Source organism: Cephus cinctus, unplaced genomic scaffold (genome assembly GCF_000341935.2).
Source record: "Cephus cinctus unplaced genomic scaffold, Ccin1 Ccin1_scaffold0754, whole genome shotgun sequence".
In the NCBI taxonomy this organism is placed as follows: domain Eukaryota; kingdom Metazoa; phylum Arthropoda; class Insecta; order Hymenoptera; family Cephidae; genus Cephus; species Cephus cinctus.
Genome location: NW_014333364.1, coordinates 233,594 through 255,097, shown reverse-complemented (window position 1 = coordinate 255,097; position 21,504 = coordinate 233,594). Strand labels below are relative to the sequence as shown.

The 21,504-nt window shown below is 39.4% G+C and overlaps 4 protein-coding genes across 5 annotated transcripts; 2 read left to right on the top strand and 2 right to left on the bottom strand.

The window, feature by feature from the left end:
• Nucleotides 1-260: 260 nt before the first annotated feature.
• On the bottom strand, nt 261-4,460 carry LOC107270415 (DNA replication licensing factor Mcm6). Its single transcript, XM_015745419.2, has 12 exons — nt 4,156-4,460; nt 3,561-4,074; nt 3,302-3,445; nt 2,943-3,207; nt 2,665-2,867; nt 2,395-2,593; nt 1,751-2,281; nt 1,376-1,681; nt 964-1,312; nt 757-879; nt 530-669; nt 261-464 (listed from the first exon to the last, which is right to left on the bottom strand). The coding sequence occupies exons 2-12, from the start codon at nt 3,650-3,652 to the stop codon at nt 357-359; spliced, it is 2,460 nt and encodes an 819-aa protein (XP_015600905.1). The 5' UTR covers nt 3,653-4,074; nt 4,156-4,460; the 3' UTR covers nt 261-356.
• A 698-nt stretch (nt 4,461-5,158) lies between these two features.
• LOC107270405 (pre-mRNA-splicing factor Slu7) lies at nt 5,159-7,831 on the top strand. The gene is made up of 4 exons (XM_015745400.2): nt 5,159-5,560; nt 5,814-6,409; nt 6,484-6,781; nt 6,865-7,831. The coding sequence occupies exons 1-4, from the start codon at nt 5,333-5,335 to the stop codon at nt 7,495-7,497; spliced, it is 1,755 nt and encodes a 584-aa protein (XP_015600886.1). The 5' UTR covers nt 5,159-5,332; the 3' UTR covers nt 7,498-7,831.
• A 394-nt stretch (nt 7,832-8,225) lies between these two features.
• Nucleotides 8,226-15,691, top strand: LOC107270404 (E3 ubiquitin-protein ligase COP1). 2 transcript variants are annotated; one of them, XM_015745399.2, is made up of 8 exons: nt 8,226-8,408; nt 8,752-8,867; nt 13,464-13,627; nt 13,723-13,897; nt 13,981-14,308; nt 14,377-14,645; nt 14,726-14,904; nt 14,986-15,691. In XM_015745399.2, exons 1-8 carry the CDS (start codon nt 8,325-8,327, stop codon nt 15,210-15,212), a joined length of 1,542 nt encoding a protein of 513 aa, XP_015600885.1. In that variant the 5' UTR covers nt 8,226-8,324; the 3' UTR covers nt 15,213-15,691. The 2 variants fall into 2 exon arrangements, with proteins under 2 accessions (XP_015600885.1, XP_015600884.1); XM_015745398.2 differs by lacking the exons at nt 13,464-13,627; nt 13,723-13,897; nt 13,981-14,308; ... (1 more) ...; nt 14,726-14,904; nt 14,986-15,691 and adding an exon at nt 9,354-13,342 and having other exon boundaries at nt 8,240-8,408.
• Nucleotides 15,692-16,570: 879 nt separating this feature from the next.
• Nucleotides 16,571-20,533, bottom strand: LOC107270408 (mediator of RNA polymerase II transcription subunit 28). The gene is made up of 4 exons (XM_015745406.2): nt 19,954-20,533; nt 19,338-19,689; nt 19,081-19,271; nt 16,571-16,809 (listed from the first exon to the last, which is right to left on the bottom strand). Exons 1-4 carry the CDS (start codon nt 20,011-20,013, stop codon nt 16,588-16,590), a joined length of 825 nt encoding a protein of 274 aa, XP_015600892.1. The 5' UTR covers nt 20,014-20,533; the 3' UTR covers nt 16,571-16,587.
• Between the last annotated feature and the right edge of the window lie 971 nt (nt 20,534-21,504).

Genomic DNA, 21,504 nt, shown 5'->3' with positions numbered 1-21,504 from the left:
ATTCATATGATTAGTAAATAGCAAACTTTGTATACAAGCTTCAAATCAACTGGAACTGTAATCATTTGTTACAATTTTTAGAAATTTAAGTATTAAGCTTGCTGGTGTAAATTTTTAAAAATTGGAATGGCCCATCGCTAATTTTATTAGGAATATCTATTAACAATAAATTTGTTCATATAAAAATATATCTTAATAAAACTTGTGCAATTATAAATATCAGAAAAGAAAGCTAACATTCACCTTAACGTAAAACGTTGTATGGGAAAAGTGTATCAAAAGATAATATTTTATTTTACTTTCTTACAATTAAAATTAAGTTCTTGTCCAAGATCGAGAGTTAAAGAATTATAGCATTAAATCTCTATAACGTAATTGGGATGAACGACGAGCGTAGGATCTTCGTCGCTGTCCTGTTCGCCGCTTCCTAATTCACCCGTTTTTAAAGGAATTATAATTTGATCCTAAAAAAATAACAGTATATTAGTGAACAATATATATTATAATTCTTATTATATTATATACATACATGATATATTAGCCTGTCTATAATTTTCTCAACAAGTGCCTTGCGCTCCAGCAATTCTTCCTCGGAATCGATTTGATCCTGTATCTGATCAAGGTACCATGCAACCAATTCCGACTTTTTTGTACCTTCCTTATTTTCATCTACAATATGAAAAAAGAATTCTCTGTAGACTTAAATGTATAATAAAAATCTGTTCAATATAAAAAAAAAGTAACTTTCGATCGAACCTTCACTCTCAATTCGATTCTCCTCGTTGCGCATATAAAGCACTAACATGTTGGAAAGATTTTTGTATTCATCAAAGGACATAGTGAGCTTCTTTTTAGGAACGTCTGCGGATGCTGCTTCATCTATAGTAATTGTAATTAACATTAAACAATAAATGAAAAATAAATATGTATGACACAATAATCCAAAGGTCTTAATTAACTTACCTGTAGTAGCAGCAGTGTTTTTATCATTGCTGTCAAGTGCGTTGAAGGCAGCCATAAGAGGCGGTGCATCGTCCAGCTCCATTCCTGTGCCATTTTCATTGTACTCATCCTCGTTGAGATCAATGTCTGGCTGTTCTACGCGCACTATACTTTTGCTCAGTAATCGTCGAGCCTCCTTAACGTGCTTTTCTGTGACTTCATCGACACATTCAAGCTTAGCCAACGCCTCAGATAGTCGTATCAGACTCTCCAATTGACGTACAGTAACACGCCATGTGGACTTTCCTGAGCCGGTACCTTCTCTTTGCCGGAGAGTCGTATAACTTTCAATCAGAATTTCCCCAGCGTCCTGTTCCATGTAAAGCAATATTATAAAAATGAGCTGTTAATTATTTAGAAGCATAGAACTTACCGGATGTATAACTGGTTTGAAGTGCTTGGCGAAGTTAATGTATCTCAGAATTTCCGTCTGAGTATAGACTGTCTCTATATTAACTATATTGTTACTATGAAGATCAACGATTTTCTTGGCAATTGCATTGTCTATGACCTCATTACATTCGTCAACTAAGATGAAAAATAGATCAAATCGAGACATGATAGGTGCCGTTAATAAAACATTTTGTTGTAAGGATTTACTGCGATCGTAGCGACCGTTTACGGGATTGGCTGCAGCAAGTATGGATGTTCGAGCATTCAAGGTTGCTCTGACACCAGCCTATATGTAAAGTAAGTAATTTTAGGTATTTTACTATTAATACTGAAGAATATGGGGATTGAACGTTACCTTGGCAATAGAAATGGTCTGTTGTTCCATTGCTTCGTGAATGGCAACCTGATCTCGTGGATCCATCTTGTCAAACTCGTCTATACAACAAATCCCATTATCTGCGAGCATCAACGCACCAGCTTCAATAACAAAATCCGATGACTCCTCATCTCGTACGACGGCTGCTGTTAAACCAGCTGCAGTGGATGCTTTCCCTGAGGTATACACAGCTCTTGGAGAAAAATCAGTTACTTGCTTGAGCAACTGCGACTTGGCAGTACTAGGATCTCCTACGATACAGCAATTAATATCACCACGGAGTGTGGTGCCTTCGATGGTGGTCTTGGGCACACCACCAAAGAGCATCAATGTAACTCCTTTCTTGACTTCGTCATTTCCGTGAATGGCTGGGAATAAACTTGAGACCAAATTCTGATACAAATTCTTATCTCTGCTCATTTCGTATACCTTGTTCCATTCTGCTTCTGTCATTTGTCGCTTCATCATCTCCTGGGATATTTCTTCCATTGCCATTTCAACACCACCAAACTACAAAAGCAATGGAAATGTTTAGTGATACCTTAAATAAGCAGCCCATCTTCCTCATTAGTCGATGCCTTTGGCTTATGTTTTTCAATGTGAATAAAGTGACGTATTAGTACCCTGGAACTTGTTGCAGTGATGCTGCATGCAAGAAATGCCATTCTATAGTTTAAATCTCTGACACCAAGAGCTTTGAGTCCTCTAACACCTTCCCCTTGATCACCATGTTTGTGTCTGGATCCAAATTCTGCTTTAGCACCAGGAAATGCTAAAGATCCAACATCCGGTACCACTATAAGCGTTCCCGTAAAATCGTATCTATGTATGCAAACATTAGTTTACAATGTGATATATTTCAAATACACATTAGTATAATTTGGGATACAAACCTATCACCAGGCTGTACAGTCTCGACCGTTTCTGCTCTTAAAATAATTTCTAGTGAACGCGGAATGCATCCTCTAGGGAGTTCGGCCTGCGTCTCTTGAATACGAACTTTTTGAAAATCCACGAACACTGAGTTATCCACGTCCAGCATGAATCGACGACGATTACTACATACTGGATTTCGGCAAATTGTAGGATTGGTAAACTATTAATAATAATAGAGTTCCATAACGTTTTCAAAAATTGTATATGCAAAGTATGATAGAAAAATTAAATCTACCTTAAACTGCTGCTCAACATTCTTTATAACTGCATTACAATCCATACAAATGAAAGTACCAAGAATCAATTCTGGATGAACAGGATGAGTTCTTACAACTTGTCCTGATATACGAATAAGCGTTCCAATCTTTGCCGTAGTAAGTTCTCTCACTTTATGTCTAGTTGGCACATCAACAAGACTGACGTAGCATTCTTTCTCCTTTCTCATATCTCCTCTATCTTTCACATAATTACAAACTGCTTGACATAAGAATGGATATACTCTAAAAACAATATCGTTATCACATAATTATAGTTAATATTAGTATATGAAGTGGTTTATCTGAAAATGTATTATTAGAAATGAATAAAACTGACCTATAATATTCCTCAATAATAGTAGTTGACAAAACTTGATTAAATTTCTCAATGTCATCGAACGAAACTTCCAAAGTACTTCGCTCTGGACTAATTAGTTCTTTAGCTGGTTCAAGATATTTTACTTCACCATCTTCTTTAAATCTATCAAAGAAAATCAATTAATATAATGTATTAATTATTGCAAATATACTGTACAAGGACAAAGTTTATGACACAAAGAATGTGTACTCATAATATAATAATACAAAGTACGTACACTTCGAGAAAATCTTGAAATAATTTTTGGCATTGTATTCCGACGTCATCCTTGACACGTAATTGTCCGGCGTTCAAATTGCCCACATCCATTTTTTAATAAAATATAAATCGCACACTTAATTAAAATACACGGAGCGTTACGAGAATTTGGCGGCAAACCTTACGTTGTTTGGCACGTGTTGTACTTCAGAACTCAGTCACATTCATCAAAGGCGCGTTTGAACATAACTCGACACCAATAGCACAGTGTGAATTCCTCTGGACGCGTTATACAATTGGTCGATAGTCCACGTTCGGACGCCGGTTTGAATCAGTGCACCTACCTGATCCTTCACACAAAGATGAGTAGAGAGATGCACAACGCTACGGTTTTAGGCGATACCAAAAACATGGCGCTGAATCGCAGCGGCGAGTTCGGAAGTAGAATTTTGTGATCATCCCCTCCGTTGATAATGCGGATTACGAACGTGTAGCTTGATGAGCAGAGGCTCTCCGCTACTTACCGCTGGTTCCTAAAACAGCACGTACTTATGTTAAATTTAAAGAAAAACTGTGAGGGTGCAAACGATGGAACGCAGTGGAGATGTACTCACCGGAGCTGGTGCAGTTGATTCGTGAATGCCGAGAACTGCATTCAGGAGACACTCAGGTGGGCACTGCACTTCCGGAACACTCACAGAAAATCCACGGAATTTTGTGGATGTCGCGAGAGCAACTGGAGAAGTACACGAACGAGAACTTGGTATACCGTATCGAAACACGGCTAGAAAAACTATCAATAGATAGCACGGGAGCGCGAGCCAACTCGTAACACCTCGGTTGGTGCCTCAAGATAGACTGCTTTGACAATAGCCAAATTCGAGAACTAATCATTCTGATCGGTCGAGATTCTTATAGGATCCTCATCAAGAACTATAGAACTCCACTAGAACTATTGAAAAAGCTTATTAATGAAACATTTTCCAAAAGTTGAGGTGCTACAAGGGTGTGAAGTTGGCACCGCAATTTCTTAAAAATGTTCCAACAATAGGCTTTTCAATGGGTTTCAAGGAGTTCTATAGTTCCTGATAAATCTTAACAATAACAATAGTTCTGTATGTAATATCGGTAAAATACCTATTAAGGATACTAGTCGCACCATACGCTTCAGTGCAGGTATGCATAAGGAGCTGGCTTTCAGTGCTGTTTTCAGATTGTGTTTCAAACAGTTCCGAGATAGTTGGGACCATAGTTCCGCTTGGAACTATTGTTATAATAATGTAATAATGCTGGAAGCTAGCACCGCATCACTGCACTCCTTAACGCAGGCAGGCATGAGTTGCTGGCTTTTCTCTTAGTAAATCTTATTGAGCTTACACTGGGCACTCGAATTTAAGATTACAAAAAAAATATTTAGGCAATATCTGATGAGCGGCCTCGTTCTAAGGGTTGCTCTGGAAACCAGCGGTAAGTTGCGGAGAACCTCTGCCGGCCAGGCTCACGTTCGTAATCACGTTCAGCTCGGCTACGACGGGATATGCATTATCAGCGGAGCGATCATCTTTAAATCCTACTCCCGGACTCACCGCTACGATTTAGCGCAATGGTTTTAGTATCGCCTAAAACTGTAGCGTTGTACATCTCCCTATCACTCCCTACTCATATCTGTCAGGCCGTCAGCTATCGTTGATGACTTTTTGTAACCTAACGTAAACGAGGGTGAAAAGTTTTAATGCGTAAAAAACAATCGTGCGTAAGACAGTTGTTGGGTTGTATTGCTAATTTGTAAAAATGGCAAGTCCTTTGACGAACGTCCCAGTATCTCAAATATTGAAAAACAAGAGTACTTTCGAAGATGAGCCCAGGAAAAAAAGTAGAGAAGATTGGAGAAAAGCTAAGGAATTAGAAGAAGCCAGAAAAGCTGGTACCGCACCAGCTGCTGTTGACGAGGAAGGAAAAGATATCAATCCACATATTCCGCAATATATTAGTGCAACGCCATGGTACTTTGGTGCACAGGTATGACACAATTTGATATGTTTTCTATATTACTAAGAGCAGGAGACTATTAGTAAAAAAGGGTCGACCCCTGTGTATTTTGTATCTGAAATAAAACTTATAGCAAGTCTGTGTACATAGTAACTGTCATACACAAATTGGCATAAGATTGGTCTTCTTTACTAGTAGTTCTTTGGTGCCAAGAGAACTGTAATTTGTATAATATGGTTTTTTTTTGTAGAGACATGGTATACATATATGTATCTAATTACAGGGTCCTACATTAAAACATCAAAGACCACAGCCTGAAAAACAAAAACAATATAATCAGTTAGATGAATGGTACAAGCGAGGTGTAGATGCAAGTAAGGTAGTGCACAAATATCGTAAAGGAGCTTGTGAAAATTGCGGTGCTATGACGCATAAACGAAAAGATTGTATGGAAAGGCCACGGAAAGTAGGAGCAAAATTTACAAATACTGATATTGCACCTGACGAATTTGTTCAACCTGATTTGTCTGTGGATTATGATGGCAAAAGGGATCGGTGGGCTGGTTATGATCCAGCTGAGCATAGAGCAATTGTAGAAGAATATCAAAAGATTGAGGAAGCAAAAAGACAAATGCGTGCAGACAAACTTAATGCAGAAGAAAACGATGATCAAGATTCTGATAAAGATGAAGATAAATATGTAGATGAGGTTGACATGCCAGGAACTAAAGTCGATTCAAAACAACGTATTACTGTGAGAAATTTAAGAATTCGCGAAGACACAGCTAAATATCTTCGCAATTTGGATCCAAATTCAGCATATTACGATCCAAAAACAAGATCCATGAGGGACAATCCATATGTTGGAACCGAACAAGAGTATGAAACAAAAAATCCAATCTATCTATATCTTAGATATTCTATTAGATAGTGTATTATTGAACTTTTTTCAGGGTGGATTACAAGGGAGAAAATTTTGTTCGATTCTCAGGAGATACGCAACAGCACGCGACCGCTCAATTGTTTGCGTGGGAGGCCCATGAACGTGGTGTCGATGTTCATTTACTCGCGGAACCTACAAAACTGGAGCTACTCAAACAGGAATACGATAAAAAGCGAGATGAATTAAAAGACAAAGCTAGAGGTAGTGTTATAGATCGTTACGGCGGTGAAGAACATCTGGACGCGCCACCGACATCGCTTCTTCTTGCACAAACGGAAAATTACGTGGAATACTCCAGATATGGAAAAGTATGTTATTAAAACTTTATAAAATACTTTGGATATTTTACTGCTTTAGAGTGATATTTTAAACAATTATATTTTTCTTTCAGATAATTAAAGGCCAAGACAGGCAGGTTATTAGATCAAAATATGAAGAAGACATATTTCCTAATAATCATACATCAGTTTGGGGATCTTACTGGCAAGCAGGCAACTGGGGTTACAAATGTTGTCATTCTTACATAAAAAATTCTTATTGCACTGGAGTAGCTGGAATTCGTGCTTCTGAAACAGCAAACACCAGTAATGATAGTATTCCAAACAGTAGTAAAGAACCAAAGAATGAAGAGGAACCTCAAAATAATGAAAGGAAGACGGAAGTTGTTTGTCACGAAAATTCGTCAAATGAAGATTCCTCGAGCGATTCATCTTCGGAAGAGGATGATACGAAGACAAAACCAGAGATAAAAGCTAGCAAGGCTAAAAAGAGGGATAAAAAGCGTAAACAAAAGGAGAAACGTAGGAGTATCAGGAAAGCGGAAAAGGAGGAGAGTAAGTTAAAGGAGGCGTTAAAAAAAGAATTGAAGAATCAAAAAGATGCTGAAAAATTGTTGAAGATGGACGAGCGAAAACGTCCATACAATAGTATGTATGAAGCTAAGGAACCTTCTGCCGAAGAAATTGAAGCTTATCAAATGAAACGTAAACGCGATGAAGATCCTATGGCGCATTTTCTCAGTTGATCATGAACATTCAGTCATGAGTGGAAATATTTGATATTCTTTACATACATTCACATTTTAAATGTATTTACCATGATTATAAGATGCGTTAATAATTCAACAAATGTGTTACCTTCGACGAATACTGTACAAAAAATATAATACTACACGTTAGTATGTTATGACAATTAATAAAACATAATCACTGAGGAGATACTGTTAAAAAAAGGTCAGCCTTATGGGTACTTCTGTCTGATAGCCAGTGGGCACAGTAAGTACAGAAAATATACTGGAACTAGTACAGAAGTTTTGGAGGAGCCATTTTACCAATATCTCCTCGACGACATAATTCAAATTTCAGAAATTTCTTTAAACCTGTGTCAATCACATTCTACTGAAGTAAATACCAAGTAAACTGTTGTGCTATTCTCGAAGCTACATAAACACCGAATATTATAGTTATAAATGATCAAATCTAAAAGAAGATACAAAGTAAATGCATTGGAGATTGCATTTTTTATTTTTAACGACAAACAACAGTATTGCTTCTTTTATTTTCAGAGGAATGTAAGGTTATAATGAAAGTTACCGGAGAGATTTCTTATTATTTTACAAGATTAACTAGAATAGTTTTGATAAAAATTACATTCTGGTTATTGTTCCTGTATTAATAAAAGCGCAAGTTCCTAAATTGAAAATACGTACCAGTATGTAGTGAACGCTTGCGCGGAAGCCAATAGCGTAATCGAGATTCGAGATCCGTTATGGCCGCCCATTGAACACTGCTCGGGAGTGGAGGGGTTCTGCCTCAGCAAAACAGGCCACTTAAATGCTCTCGTAAGCAAATTATGGCATTGTTTCTTATCAGAACAGAGGGATTACATTACGGACATTCACAATTACGTTACTTCTGCACCCGCTCGACCATGAAGGTGATTATTTTTATAAATTTTCACTATTCATAGAAATTGTAGCGCGGCGTTACCGCCTTTGCACTTCATAGATCTTGTTCTTTCGTTTCTTCATATTTAAAATATCTTGAATGTTTACCAGAAATTCGTGCGTATTGCGCGACAAATCATGAACGCACTGTAATTGTAGGTTTAAGTAATGAAGAGCTTCTCAGGATAAGAAATAGTTTCCTTTTCTTAGCCTACTGTGCATTCTCCAGACAAGATATATTGATCCAGTATCTTTTTTACTATTTGAAATATGGAACATTCAATGTAACCTCTAACATCTTTGTCGTGATGTATTCATGACTGATTATTACAGAAAGGATTGGTACTTGGGATTTACGAAGCAGAGGGAAAGGATGGTATTGCGTTGACTCCTACTGCAGCTAGGTACAATGAGAAAGTCAATGGAAAGCTACTGAAAAATATTTGCCTGTAAGTCTCAGTAAAATTATCAATCAACTATGTTTGTCATTGTATAATATTTAATAAGATATGGATAATTCTGGAGTAATTATACTTGTGCATTGAACATTGAACATAATGCGGTGGAGTTGTATCTACATCAAGAATCATATCGCTTACCTCAGAATTATATTTGGTTTATATTTGTAGCTTGTTAGTATAATACATTTGGGAATATATATACATTTTTAAACGACTTGTTAATAAACTTCACTGATGCACAACTCATAGTTGCTCCTACATACTCAGTAGTCGCACCTAAGTATTAGATATTTTATTTGCCTTTTCAGCCTGAAACAATTATTATAATGCTGCCTGAGCTTCACCCAACATTTACTACTGCTTACCAACAGTCGTCTCGTGCGAGACCTACTAGAATGTTTTTCGTTGTGGAAACTAGAAATCGAGTTAGACCCAGATCCCACAAGCTCACTGGCATTATTTTGATTGTTTCAGGGGAGACTAGGCCGAGCGGTAACGTTACATGTGTGATAAGAAGCATGGACATGGCGCAGAAGAATTGATAAGAGAATCCCTCTCCATGTTAACAAAAATTAAATCGTACCGATCGATTAAATTTCATCTTTTCTCAAAATACCGGTTTCACAAACGAAATTGCATATGAATGATTTTCCTGGAGTTACATAAAAGGTGTTATGGAATTCATAATTAAGCTGTGAGATCGGAAGGCATCAAGATAAAACACACGCAATATATCAGAAATATCAGAGCGATGTCGCAGGCCGGTGGAGGTGCACTTGGTAATGGAAGTGGCGCAGGGAGTAGCAGCGGGTCGATGGAACGTGGAAGAACCACAAAACGACATTTGCAATCTACAAATGTGCTCCACGGGATAAGTGGCACTCTAGAGGACAAAAATAATGACTTCCTGTGTCCAATCTGCTTCGAAGTAATAGACGAAGCACACATAACAAGATGTGGTCATACATTCTGCTACCGCTGCATCGCCAAGTCGCTCGAAGCAAATGGCCGCTGTCCAAAATGTAGCTTTACCTTGGGCCAGCAGGACATCTTTCCAAATTTTCTGCTCAATGAGATTGTTTCGAAGTACAAAATGCGAGACAAGGGTGTTGCCGAGTTGGGATCATCGCGAAGCGGCGATAGAAGTCGAGGTGTCGTGGGCTCTGAGCTGTCAATACCACCTTGCGACGGCCTGAGAGATTTCGTCGCGGCAGAAAGTGCCAACCTGACTCTACCCGACGTGAACGTAATGTTGGAAGTCCTCACGCAAAGGAAGCATCTCTTGGAGGCAGAATCCTGTGCGGCACAAAATAAGCTCCTCCACGAGTTTCTCAAGCATCTCTTGCAGCAGAAGGAAGAGCAGAAGAATCAGCTGCAAAAGGAAGTAGCCTTGATCAAGAAGGACATGGAAGAGGTCGAAAGCATCCTCAGGGACGTTCAGAGTAAATGTCCAAGAGTGGAGGATTTAAAAGCATCTAGCGAAAACGACACAGCTCAAGTGTCGGCTATAAGGAAAGAGATGATCGACCTGATAGATATTATTGACTCAAATATGGTGAAACCTAATGAGACAGCAGCAGCGAGCGGAAACGATGCCTTTTCGAATTTAGCTGCTAGTGATAAAGTGAACGACCACGTGACCACTTCTACCTTAGCTGTACGCAGAAAACGTATGCACGCTCATTTTGAAGATTTCGTGCAGTGTTACTTTGATTCACGAGCAAAAGAATTATTATTCGGTCAGACTAAGACGTCGGCACAAAGTGAGACGAGTCACGGCAAAAATTCTGGCCTCGACGTCTTCCGCGAGAATCTCGTTAAATTCTCCAGGTACAATTCCTTGAGACCGCTGGCCACGCTCAATTACTCTTCGGATATCTTCAATAACTCGACTATCGTGTCTAGCATAGAGTTCGATAAGGATAACGAATTCTTTGCTATAGCCGGTGTCACAAAACGCATCAAGGTTTTCGATTATGGCGCCGTCATAAGGGATACCGTGGATATTCATTACCCATGCGTCGAAATGGTCTCGAGTTCAAAGATATCGTGCGTGTCCTGGAACTCTTATCACAAGGGTATGCTAGCTTCCTCGGATTACGAAGGAACCGTAACAGTATGGGACGCAGCGACTGGTCAAAGGACCAAAGCGTTTCAGGAGCACGAGAAAAGATGCTGGTCCGTTGACTTTAACGACGTAGACACAAGACTCATAGCCTCAGGTTCCGACGATGCAAGAGTCAAGCTCTGGTCTCTCAATATTGATCATTCCGTAGCATCGTTGGAGGCCAAAGCCAACGTCTGTTGCGTGAAGTTCAATCCACGCAGCTCGTGCCACTTGGCCTTTGGGTCTGCAGATCATTGCGTGCATTATTATGATCTTCGTAACATGAAGGAAGCTCTGTGCATATTCAAAGGCCACCGTAAGGCCGTCTCGTACGTGAAGTTTATTAACAAGGAGGAGATAGTCTCGGCCAGTACGGATTCCCAGCTCAAAATGTGGAACATCAATAATCCACACTGTCTACGCTCCTTCGTCGGCCACGTGAATGAGAAGAATTTCGTGGGTCTTGCTACAGATGGCGATTACGTTGCTTGCGGATCGGAGAACAATGCCCTCTACGTATATTACAAGGGCCTCACCAAGCAACTGTTCTCCTACAAGTTCGACGCCGTCAGGAGCGTCCTCGAGCTTCAGGAAAGAAGAGAGGAGGACCTCAATGAATTTGTTTCTGCGGTATGCTGGAGACAGATGTCGAATGTCGTGGTGGCTGCCAATTCACAGGGTATCATCAAGATACTGGAACTCGTTTGAGAGCGGTCGAGAAGACGTCACTGTGAACAAGCACAAAATCCACTATCAGCACGTGGACTTATGTATTATGAGATAACGAGAGCAAGGATGTAGCTTTCGAAGTATCATTGGTCCTAGATCGTATTCATGAAATGATGCGGTATTCATAATGGGAAATTTATTGGGCCTCCATGTACATGTTTCTCGGAGACTGACCTAATACGATTAGTTATCTATCTACCTAATTTAGAGAAGAAATGTGCACAAAAAACTATATAGCTTGACTCTCAATTGATGTGGCGTTACACCACTAGTAAGCACGGGTACGATTCAATTGAATTGTTCGATTTTTATGTCGATTCAAGTACCGACTGAGTCGTAATAGTTGAAGATTCCACTAAGGAAATACTGTAAAGAAAATTCTCGTGTTCAAGTTACTTTTTGTCAGTTATACCGATGCGACTCTGTTATTGTCATCCCGAGTTCAATAAGACTCGATAGATGTTCTTGAGATTTAAAAAGTTGTCTCTCCTTTAAAGTTTTTCGTGTATGGAGATGCATCTGTAAATACATGTATATTGCAAGAGTTGTTTCAAGTAAAAAACTTATAGAATTTTAACGAGGGTGAGAAAAGGACGAGGAACAGGATTCAGGCGTAAAGCGTCATAAAAAATGTAGAAAAAAACGTGAGCCTGATCATTCCCACTTAATGCAATTAGTATATAAGTATATTTCGAGTCAAAGTAGCCTAACGCTTTAAACTAGATAATAAATATGTAAGAATAAGAAATTGCTATACTTACAAGCAATAACGGTATATACTAGCAATTTTGTTTGTGCCAATGTAGATAAACGAGTAGGAGCAGATAGCTTCAGCAGTGAAGAGTACATATTTCAGACAAAAATTTATTTCATATTATGATTTTCATAAAAACTCTCTTGTTAAGCCTCTCGTATTAACGAGTAGGTGCTCTCTGTAGAGTCGCTCTAAGTTCCTATGGTTATCGTGACAGTCAGCCAGTCTCTACGTGTCAGTCTAAAAATCGAAGTTACATATGTCAAATAATAAAGGCAATAGTACGTATCAATGAAAACAATATCACGTGAGCGAAACCTCCTGAAATGCATAAAGAAAAGATATTGTGTTTCGTGAACGATTTTCTTCCTGATGATACAATGAAAAACTCCATAAGAACGTATAAAAAGATACTATAGATGGAGTCACTGATTCCTTAGTGGCTATACATAGATAGATGTATTGTAACGTTCCAACCCGTGAAACTGTATTTAGCTCTTGAAAAAAATTAGTCACGACTCCTGCGGCTCAAATTTCATTAGGTAAACTTTAATAGAAGAAGAACGAGTTTCGCTCTTTAACTTCGATGTATCCAAGCCAAGACGAATCGTTACCCCACGGTGTAAATTAGAAGGAATTAGTTTGTAAATTACTATGTAGTTTTTAATTAGTCAAAGAAGTTCATGTAGATTCATAGAAAGTTATACAGATGAACGGATAAGAAAGGTGGTTGCTAAAGTGAGTTGTAAAGAATAGTATATTTTTAGATCATATTTTAAAAACAAAAATGATGTATTGCGTTTGATCGGTGTCCAAAATGGCTACAGTTTATTATAATTAATAAATTGACTAATTGGTGTCTGATTATATTGACGTTATGCTATTATGTTCATATTAAGTCCTCCAAGCATTATTCCTATTTTATGCTTGAATTTCCTTACTGTGTTCATCTTGTATAAATTGAAGGTATTAATAAGTATCTCTGCCACTTTAGAGCTGGGCCAAAAATAAAAAAGGCGGAAACCAGGGTCTTTTGGGGCTTGGACGAATCGGAGTTCGCGGGTATCGCCGTGGTTGGTCTCGGAAAACCGAACTTGGGTATCAACCAGTTGGAGGAACTTCATGAGGGAAAGGAAAATATTCGCATAGCAGCAGCAGGTACTCAACTTTGCGGCCAATGATTATGAACGGCAATCTTCCAGTATTTTTTAAAAACCTCCATAAGATAATCAATGTTCAATTTAATTATGCAGCTGGTTGCCGAGCTTTGGACTCTGTTGAAATCAAAGACATTACCTTGGAGTCTTTGGGAGATGCTGAGGCAGCAGCAGAGGGCGCTGGTCTCACTTCTTGGTTTTACCAAGAATTTAAGAACAAGGAAAAGCAAAAGACATTGCCAAAGATTTCATTATACAATCAAGAAGATGAGTAAGTCTTTTTTCTATTGAATATAACGGGCATTCACACTATTAATATTCATCACGCCATCTATGTTGTTTAAATGAAAACAGGGAAGCATGGAGAGTTGGTACTATCAAGGCACTTGCACAAAACTGGGCAAGGAAACTCGCCGATACACCAGCCAATTTCATGACGCCTACAATATTCTCAGAGGAGGTGTCTAAAACCTTGACTGATCTGGGTGTTCAAGTTACGGTCCATGACAAAGCATGGGCTGAACAGAAGGGCATGGGTTCCTTCTTGAGCGTATCTAGAGGTAGCGTCGAGCCTCCCAAGTTTCTCGAGATTAATTACAAGGGTAAAGAGGATACAAGCGTGCCACCAATTGTTTTCGTCGGCAAGGGTGTAACTTTTGATTCCGGTGGAATCAGCATCAAGGTACTTTTTTCACACTGACATGACCTCGTATGATAAAAGTAAATGATTAAATAAGGATATACAATTAGCTCTCAGCTCAAATGGATGAAATGCGCGCTGATATGGGAGGCGCAGCTTGCGTAGTTGCATCGATAAAAGCAGCTGCTGAGCTAAAATTGAATGTAAATATCGTCGGACTAATTCCTCTCACGGAGAATCTGCCATCCGGAACCGCCACCAAGCCCGGGGACGTGGTCGTCGCGATGAATGGAAAAACCATCATCGTGGATAACACTGACGCAGAAGGCAGACTCATTTTGGCTGACGCACTTTGCTATGCTCAGGAATTTCATCCAAAGTACTTGCACCCATTTCCCGATATCCTATTAATCGTTAACTGCTAATTATAATAAAAAAACTTTCTTACTTGTCGCACAGATTCATCTTAGACATTGCTACTTTGACTGGTGCTATAAGAATCGCTCTAGGAGGTGCTGCCACTGGTGTATTTTCCAACTGCTGCGAGCTTTACGAGAAGTTGAGAGACGCCGGGACAATTACTGGCGATCGCGTTTGGAGATTTCCCCTGTGGCAACATTACAACGATAAAATGACAAGTAGCATCATTTTACTTTTTCTTTGTCAGTTCGTTTATGCATATCAAATGACGATATAAAATATCCTTTACGAATTCGTAGAATCTGTGAAAGCCGCAGACGTGAATAATGTCGGCAAAGGCAAGGGCGGCGGTTCCTGTAACGCAGCAGGCTTCCTCCGTGAATTTGCCGGCACTGACACGCCCTGGATGCACTTGGACATCGCTGGAGTAATGGGGCCAGGAAACGAGGAGTTGCCATATTTACCGCCAGGAATGACAGGCCGCCCAACCCGTACCCTCATACAGTTTCTGCAGCAGATAGCTTGAGGTTGCAGCTATCCCGATAAGTAAGGACCTACTGCGTGTGCCTCATTATTTTTATATTATATAATGATACACCCACGCACATACACGTATGCACACGTAGATTAAGAAACCGCCATTAGCCAGATGTTAATCAGTTTATTTTTCTCGATTTTCTTTTTCAACGAAATCGTTTGCTTTTTATTACGAGGCATTTACTACGTATTCCGATGCTCTTCCTTCTTGTACAGCAAAACAGACCCTCTGAATATTATTAAGAAATTTCTTTATCTTTCTCTCACGTTAAAATCAAAGGTATCGACGTAATGCCGTACTCCTCGCCACATTTATGTATCTTGTAACAATAGTGCCTGGGAGCTTTCACTGCACCTATTTCCAATTGTATAATAGTATAGCGTTGTACAGGTGGATAGAGGAAGGAGCCATGTTTATAACAATATGTCAAAGCTATCAGTGTAATAAACGTGTTAAAGCCGAACGAACTAAGTAGCCATCCTCTCGATACTTATATCCTTTTTTATTGACAATACGGATCCTTCGTATGAAACGTGTCGTGTGACGATTACGCATGACAATAGGAATTGCGTCGGTTACGTAAAAATAAGATAAAGTACAATAATCGCTTAAGAATAGAAATATATACCTATATTTATATATGTAATGCATACGACTGCCCATTACTAATTCTATATACATATCAAATTTTCGACATTTCATTAAATGCATTATCTATGTACATATCCACTGCTTCGATATCTTTACAAGTTATCTAGCAGCCATCGTTTATTAATTCTCTGCTGTCATTGTCAGTGCATCCCAAGTGAACTTTTTTTAAATAATCAAAGCGCTTGAGAGCAGCAGCGAAACAATGAGAGAAAGAAAGGATAAATTGATACTGCACTCGCGTTTGTTCAATGATTCGCGCATCTTCATTAATGTTTCTACAAATGCGTTAATCGTATTTAGCTAAGTAATTCGGAAATTCCAATAAGGAACAATTGGCCAAGTTGATGTCCCAATAAACCATCCGATTTACTCGGTACGGTGTATCTGAACTTTGAATGCCACTTATATTCGAATAATTCGTACGACCGTAAGGTTATCACTTGAGTCTCACCAGGAATTTGGTATGACGTCACTCGCGGTCGCATTTAGATTTATTTACTTAAGTGCAGGACGGCGGCGGTTGTTGCTGCTGCGGGGGAAGGGGCGCCGTTGCGGCAGCTGCGGCGGCAGCTGCAGCAGCGGCGGCGGCTGCATAAGACGAGGGATCCGAGGGATCAAGTAGAGGCGGTGGAGGTGGTAAAGCACCGCCTCCTCCTCGACCACGTCCTCGGCCTCTTCCTCGACCTCTGCCCCGCCCCCTCCCCCTTCCGCGTCAACTCCTCCTCTCCGGCATCCCTATGTTGCTCGTTGTCTTCTCCAGAAAAGCCAGAGGTCCCTGAAGCGAGCCGCTGCCTACACCTCCTACGGGGAAACCTGCGGCACGATTGCCAGCTACGCCAACACCTCCTTGGGCCATGAACATTCCTTGCTGACCCACTGACACGCCGACTCCTTGTAAACTCGATGGAGGAGGCGCACCTGTTCCCTGTTGCACCTGTAACGTTAAATTCAGTACCAAGATTCAGTCAGTGACTGTGCTTTCCTCGAGGGAGACTTGCGCAACATGCGATTCCTTGCGAAACTCAAAACTGAATTTTATCGAATAAACGTAATATGAAAAAATCATAAAACATTAATTGAGCATTGTAATTACTCGTGGTACCAGATGATCGATTGAAATGAACTACACCGTTAAAGCTGTACCAAAATTTGTGTTCGTGTGATTGGATTGGTCACAAGCTACTTTCTCTGTTGCACCTGGCAAGATCTAGAAGTTCTAATAGAAGGCACTCGACACGCATGCATGTAGATACAAGTAGAAGACGAACGAACAGACAGACAGATTTGGCAGAAAACTATAAAGCCACGGGAAGAAAGGACTGAGGCATTTGGTAAGGCTAGGTGAATGAAAGAAAGCACAATGTTTCACCGTGAACAGAGTTTTATTCTAGAGATATCTACTTGCATGTAATGACAACATAAGTGGGACATGCGTAAACCCATGAACAACTCCTTATCAGGAATAGCCACGAATCCGCGTATCGTTAGGCTTCTACTATCTATAATATTAAAAAGGAGACCTACTTCGTACGTCCGAAAAAAATACACCAAAGTATTTGCACGGCGGAACACGACAGTATTAAACTCCTTAAGAATTTCATATTTTTAAATATTTCGCCAATTGCTTCACCTTCTTCTCCGTCGTGCAAACACAAGAATGCATGCATGCGTATGTACATGCAAAAAGTATATACCGCCTGATCGAACGAAGAAAACGTACGGATACGAAACAAATAGAATTATGTGAATTAAGAAAAAAAAAAGAGTGATCGAAGAGACTTAAAGAATAACTTTGTAAAAGTACAAAAAAAAACGACGGCACAAGAGTACATCGTCGAAGAAGACATAGAGAGATTTAAATAATATAGGAAGAAAATAATAAACGCTATTATCCAACGATAAAACTCACATACTAAAATATGATCGCAAGTCAAAAACATTTCTACTAGAGATCTACGTGTTTCTCTTTGCTCCTGGATAAATCGCGTACACCTAAGTCAGTGCGTGTAACTTCGTGTTTTTATAAGTGATGTGCGTTTCGCGCGTCTGTATAGTCACTCAGTGTACTTTTTAATTTGTGCTTGTTGATATTTATATATGTATATATGCAGGGTTACCATAGGATGCTGTAGTAACGCTAGAAAAAGCTGCCGTAGTTTTTTAATCACTCCCCTATGCTTTGTTTATTATTGTCTTTATCAGATTTATTATATTTTTGGCTAGGCATTTGTACACATTTCCACGTTAATTATTTTGGCACCGTTTCTCCGTACCCCTCTAAGAGGCTAATTATAACGCTCTATCGTATTTAAGATTTTTCTTCGGTACAGAATAATAATAATAATATAGTTTGTGTTTGAAAACCCTCCCATCATCGTTTAAAGGGCTTCGCAAGTCGCAAATCATGCCTGCATCCCTCGCGTCAAAACGATAAGAGCACTTCCAATCTTGCATCTTATTACAGTATACGATTTTACGGTAGGACTTCTCTATAAGGCACTGATTTTACGCAACAGTTTGCATTCGTTGCACTTGTACAATCGGTTCGAGGAAATCTCAGGGTAGCCTCTAGGTAGTCCCAACACTGCATTCGCTATGTCGCTCTCGCTCCTTTTCACTATTTCCTTATTATATCTTTCATTTTTTGTTTTTTTCTCACTCCACTACTCGTTCTGTGTTCCTTCTCTCTCAAAGTACGTGCACTCGCACAATTTCACTAACAGAACGCAAGGACTTACTTAACGGCTACTCTCTATACACTATACACGTATATACACGTATATCAAAGTCTTAATGGTTATTACAAGAACGTAGCGTAAATGACGAACGATGCTGGCTCGTAACAACTCAGAATAATAATAAGATACATGATTTTTCTCATCGGAGATGCGATCCACTGCGCGGTACAATGATACGAATGACAGACAGGCATTAGAATTTCATCAAATTAACATCTATTTACAGGAAGGCCGAAGTAATTCAATGCTCTATCGGAAGATAATGCTTACAGTTATCTCCCGATTGGATATATCTATTATGTACCGCAGCGCGGTTCTTTCATGTAATTTCTGCTTATTCCCATTTTATGTCTTGTATGTTACTTCCTTTCATTTTGGCACCTTGCAAGGAACGTATATATCTCTGATACCGCGTCTACCTCTAAGTTGAAACTTGATGGGTGGTTCTAACGGTATTACTTAAATACCTGTTGTTGGTGGAGTTGTTGCTGTTGCTGTTGCATTTGATGCTGCTGGAGTTGCTGCAATTGCTGTTGTTGAAGTTGTTGTTGATGCTGGAGAATTTGTTGTTGTTGTTGCTGTTGCTGCTGCATCGTAGATCCACCACCACCATTACCACTTTGTTGGCCTTGGCCTCCTTGACTACCGTTTGCCAGACCTATACATGTAACGACATCCATAAAGAAATGTCCTTTGCCAAAAAGGGATTTTTTCTCCTTCTTACCGTTGGGTGCTGGTCCTTGTGCAGGAGATTTTGCCCATCCTTGTAAATCAGCAAGGAGATTTTGCCACACAGCTATTTTGTCGTAATGCCTCTTAATGAGTTCTTCCTTCCTGGCTAATTCAAGCTTCAGGTCACTAATATCTTCTTTTACAACTAGTTCTGGTTTGAGAGCCGAAAGAAGAAATCTCTTTTGTAGAAAAAATGCTTCTACTTGTCGAGCAAGGTCTATAAACCTTAATGTAACTTGCTCGACTTCTCCACGAGCTTCATCTTTGTCAACAGCCAAACCACCACAGGTTCCAATACCGTTACTTCCTAGACTCTCATCCTTCGTTAGGATGTTAAGGCATTGCTGTTAATTACAGAATATATAATTCATAGAAATTCATCAAAATCAAAGGCACAGGCTTACATTTCCGGAAATGTATAATATGCAAGTTGAAATTAAGTTTTAATAAATTGAAATTATGCTCTAGAATCTCATCTTGCTAACGTCAAATGAAATGAGTAATTAAATTCCGGTTTCTTAATATTGAGAGGTGTTTACATGTAGCAAGATGCTCTAGAGCCGTATAAAAATATCTTAGAAATAACTATGCAGGTTATCATCAATTACCTGGAAAGCTTCCTCAAACTCGTCAACGAGATTTCCATTGCCGTTGGTCGGTGTTGCCATTGCACGCTTCCTCTGCGCAGAAGATTTGGCTGTCGTAACCTTTTAGTTACAAGCACTGAACTATACCAATTGATACCAATCCGAATGTACACTGTAAGGTGGGGGATCAAGCATGCGAGAGAAAGACAGAGAAAATAGGGACGAAACAGAAGCTCCCTGTCTCTTTCCGCGTACAGTCCGATCAAAGAATAGAAGCACCAATTACATATGTAACAATAGATATGTTTTAGTTACACAATTTTTTCACTTAGACTGTATTTGCGTTTGCGCAACAACTGACAGCTTCTCTCTGAGCGCGCATGTTTCCTACCATATTGAAATGGCAGTCGTGTCCAGTATTTGCTATATGCGTACGCACACGGATCCTATACCTAAGCATGTATTTCATATCATTAGGTTTGCTCGTTACCTAACCTTCTGCACTTTTCAAAAGGCGCAAGTTCTCATTAGTTATTTAAAAATATCATCCAATGAGAATTTGCACTACATGATGTATATGTGTACATACATCCAACATATGTATATGAAAGGAAAAGTCCAGTGGAAAATCAGAGATCAGTAGGGAGATGCACAACGCTACGGTTTTGGGCGATACCAAAAACATGGCACTAAATCGTAGCGGCGAGTCCGGGAATAGAATTTTGTGATCATCGCCTCTGTCGATAATGCATATCCCGTCGTAGCCGAGCCGAACGTCATCACGAACGGATAGCCAGGCGGGCAGACTCCTCCGTTACTTATCGCTGGTTCCCAAAGCAACACTTAGAACAAGACAACTCATCGGATATAGCCTAAATACTTTTTCTCTTTGCAATCCTAAATTCGATCGCACAGTGTAAGCTCGGTAAGTTTAATATGACAAAAGCAAGCAACTCGTGTCTGCCTGCACTGAAGCGTATGATGCCACAAGCATATTTAATACATATTTTACCGATGTTGCGTAGCAGAACGATTGTTAAAACCTATTAGGAACTGATATTTTGAATAAATTTTGAAAGTAAATCAAGATCCAATAATTTTTAGTAGTATTTGGAAAGCTTTATTCAATTTTTCAAATTTTGAATTTGAATTTCGTATTTTAACGATGTTACGTACCAGAACTATTGTTAAAACCTATTAGGAACTGTAGAACTCCTCGAGAACTATTGAAAAAGCCTATTGTTGAATCATTTTCAAGAGATTTTAAAAAAGTGCGGTGCTGGAGCTGACATCCGTGTAGCACCTCCATTTTTGTAATGTTAATATAATATGTATTATATGTATTATTATAATATGTATAAATATGTATTTTAATAGAGAGTCCACAGTGTTCTTCTCTCGTCGTGCGGAATTGGCAAAATCCAGAAGACTCGCGTGGACGAGTGCAAATTATTTAGTACGCAGCAGAATCTGCGGTTGATCACTCGGAAACAAGTATAGCTGGAAATATAGTCAGACACTACCGCGCAACATGGGAACACTTTCCGAATGCATCACCAAAATCTCACACAA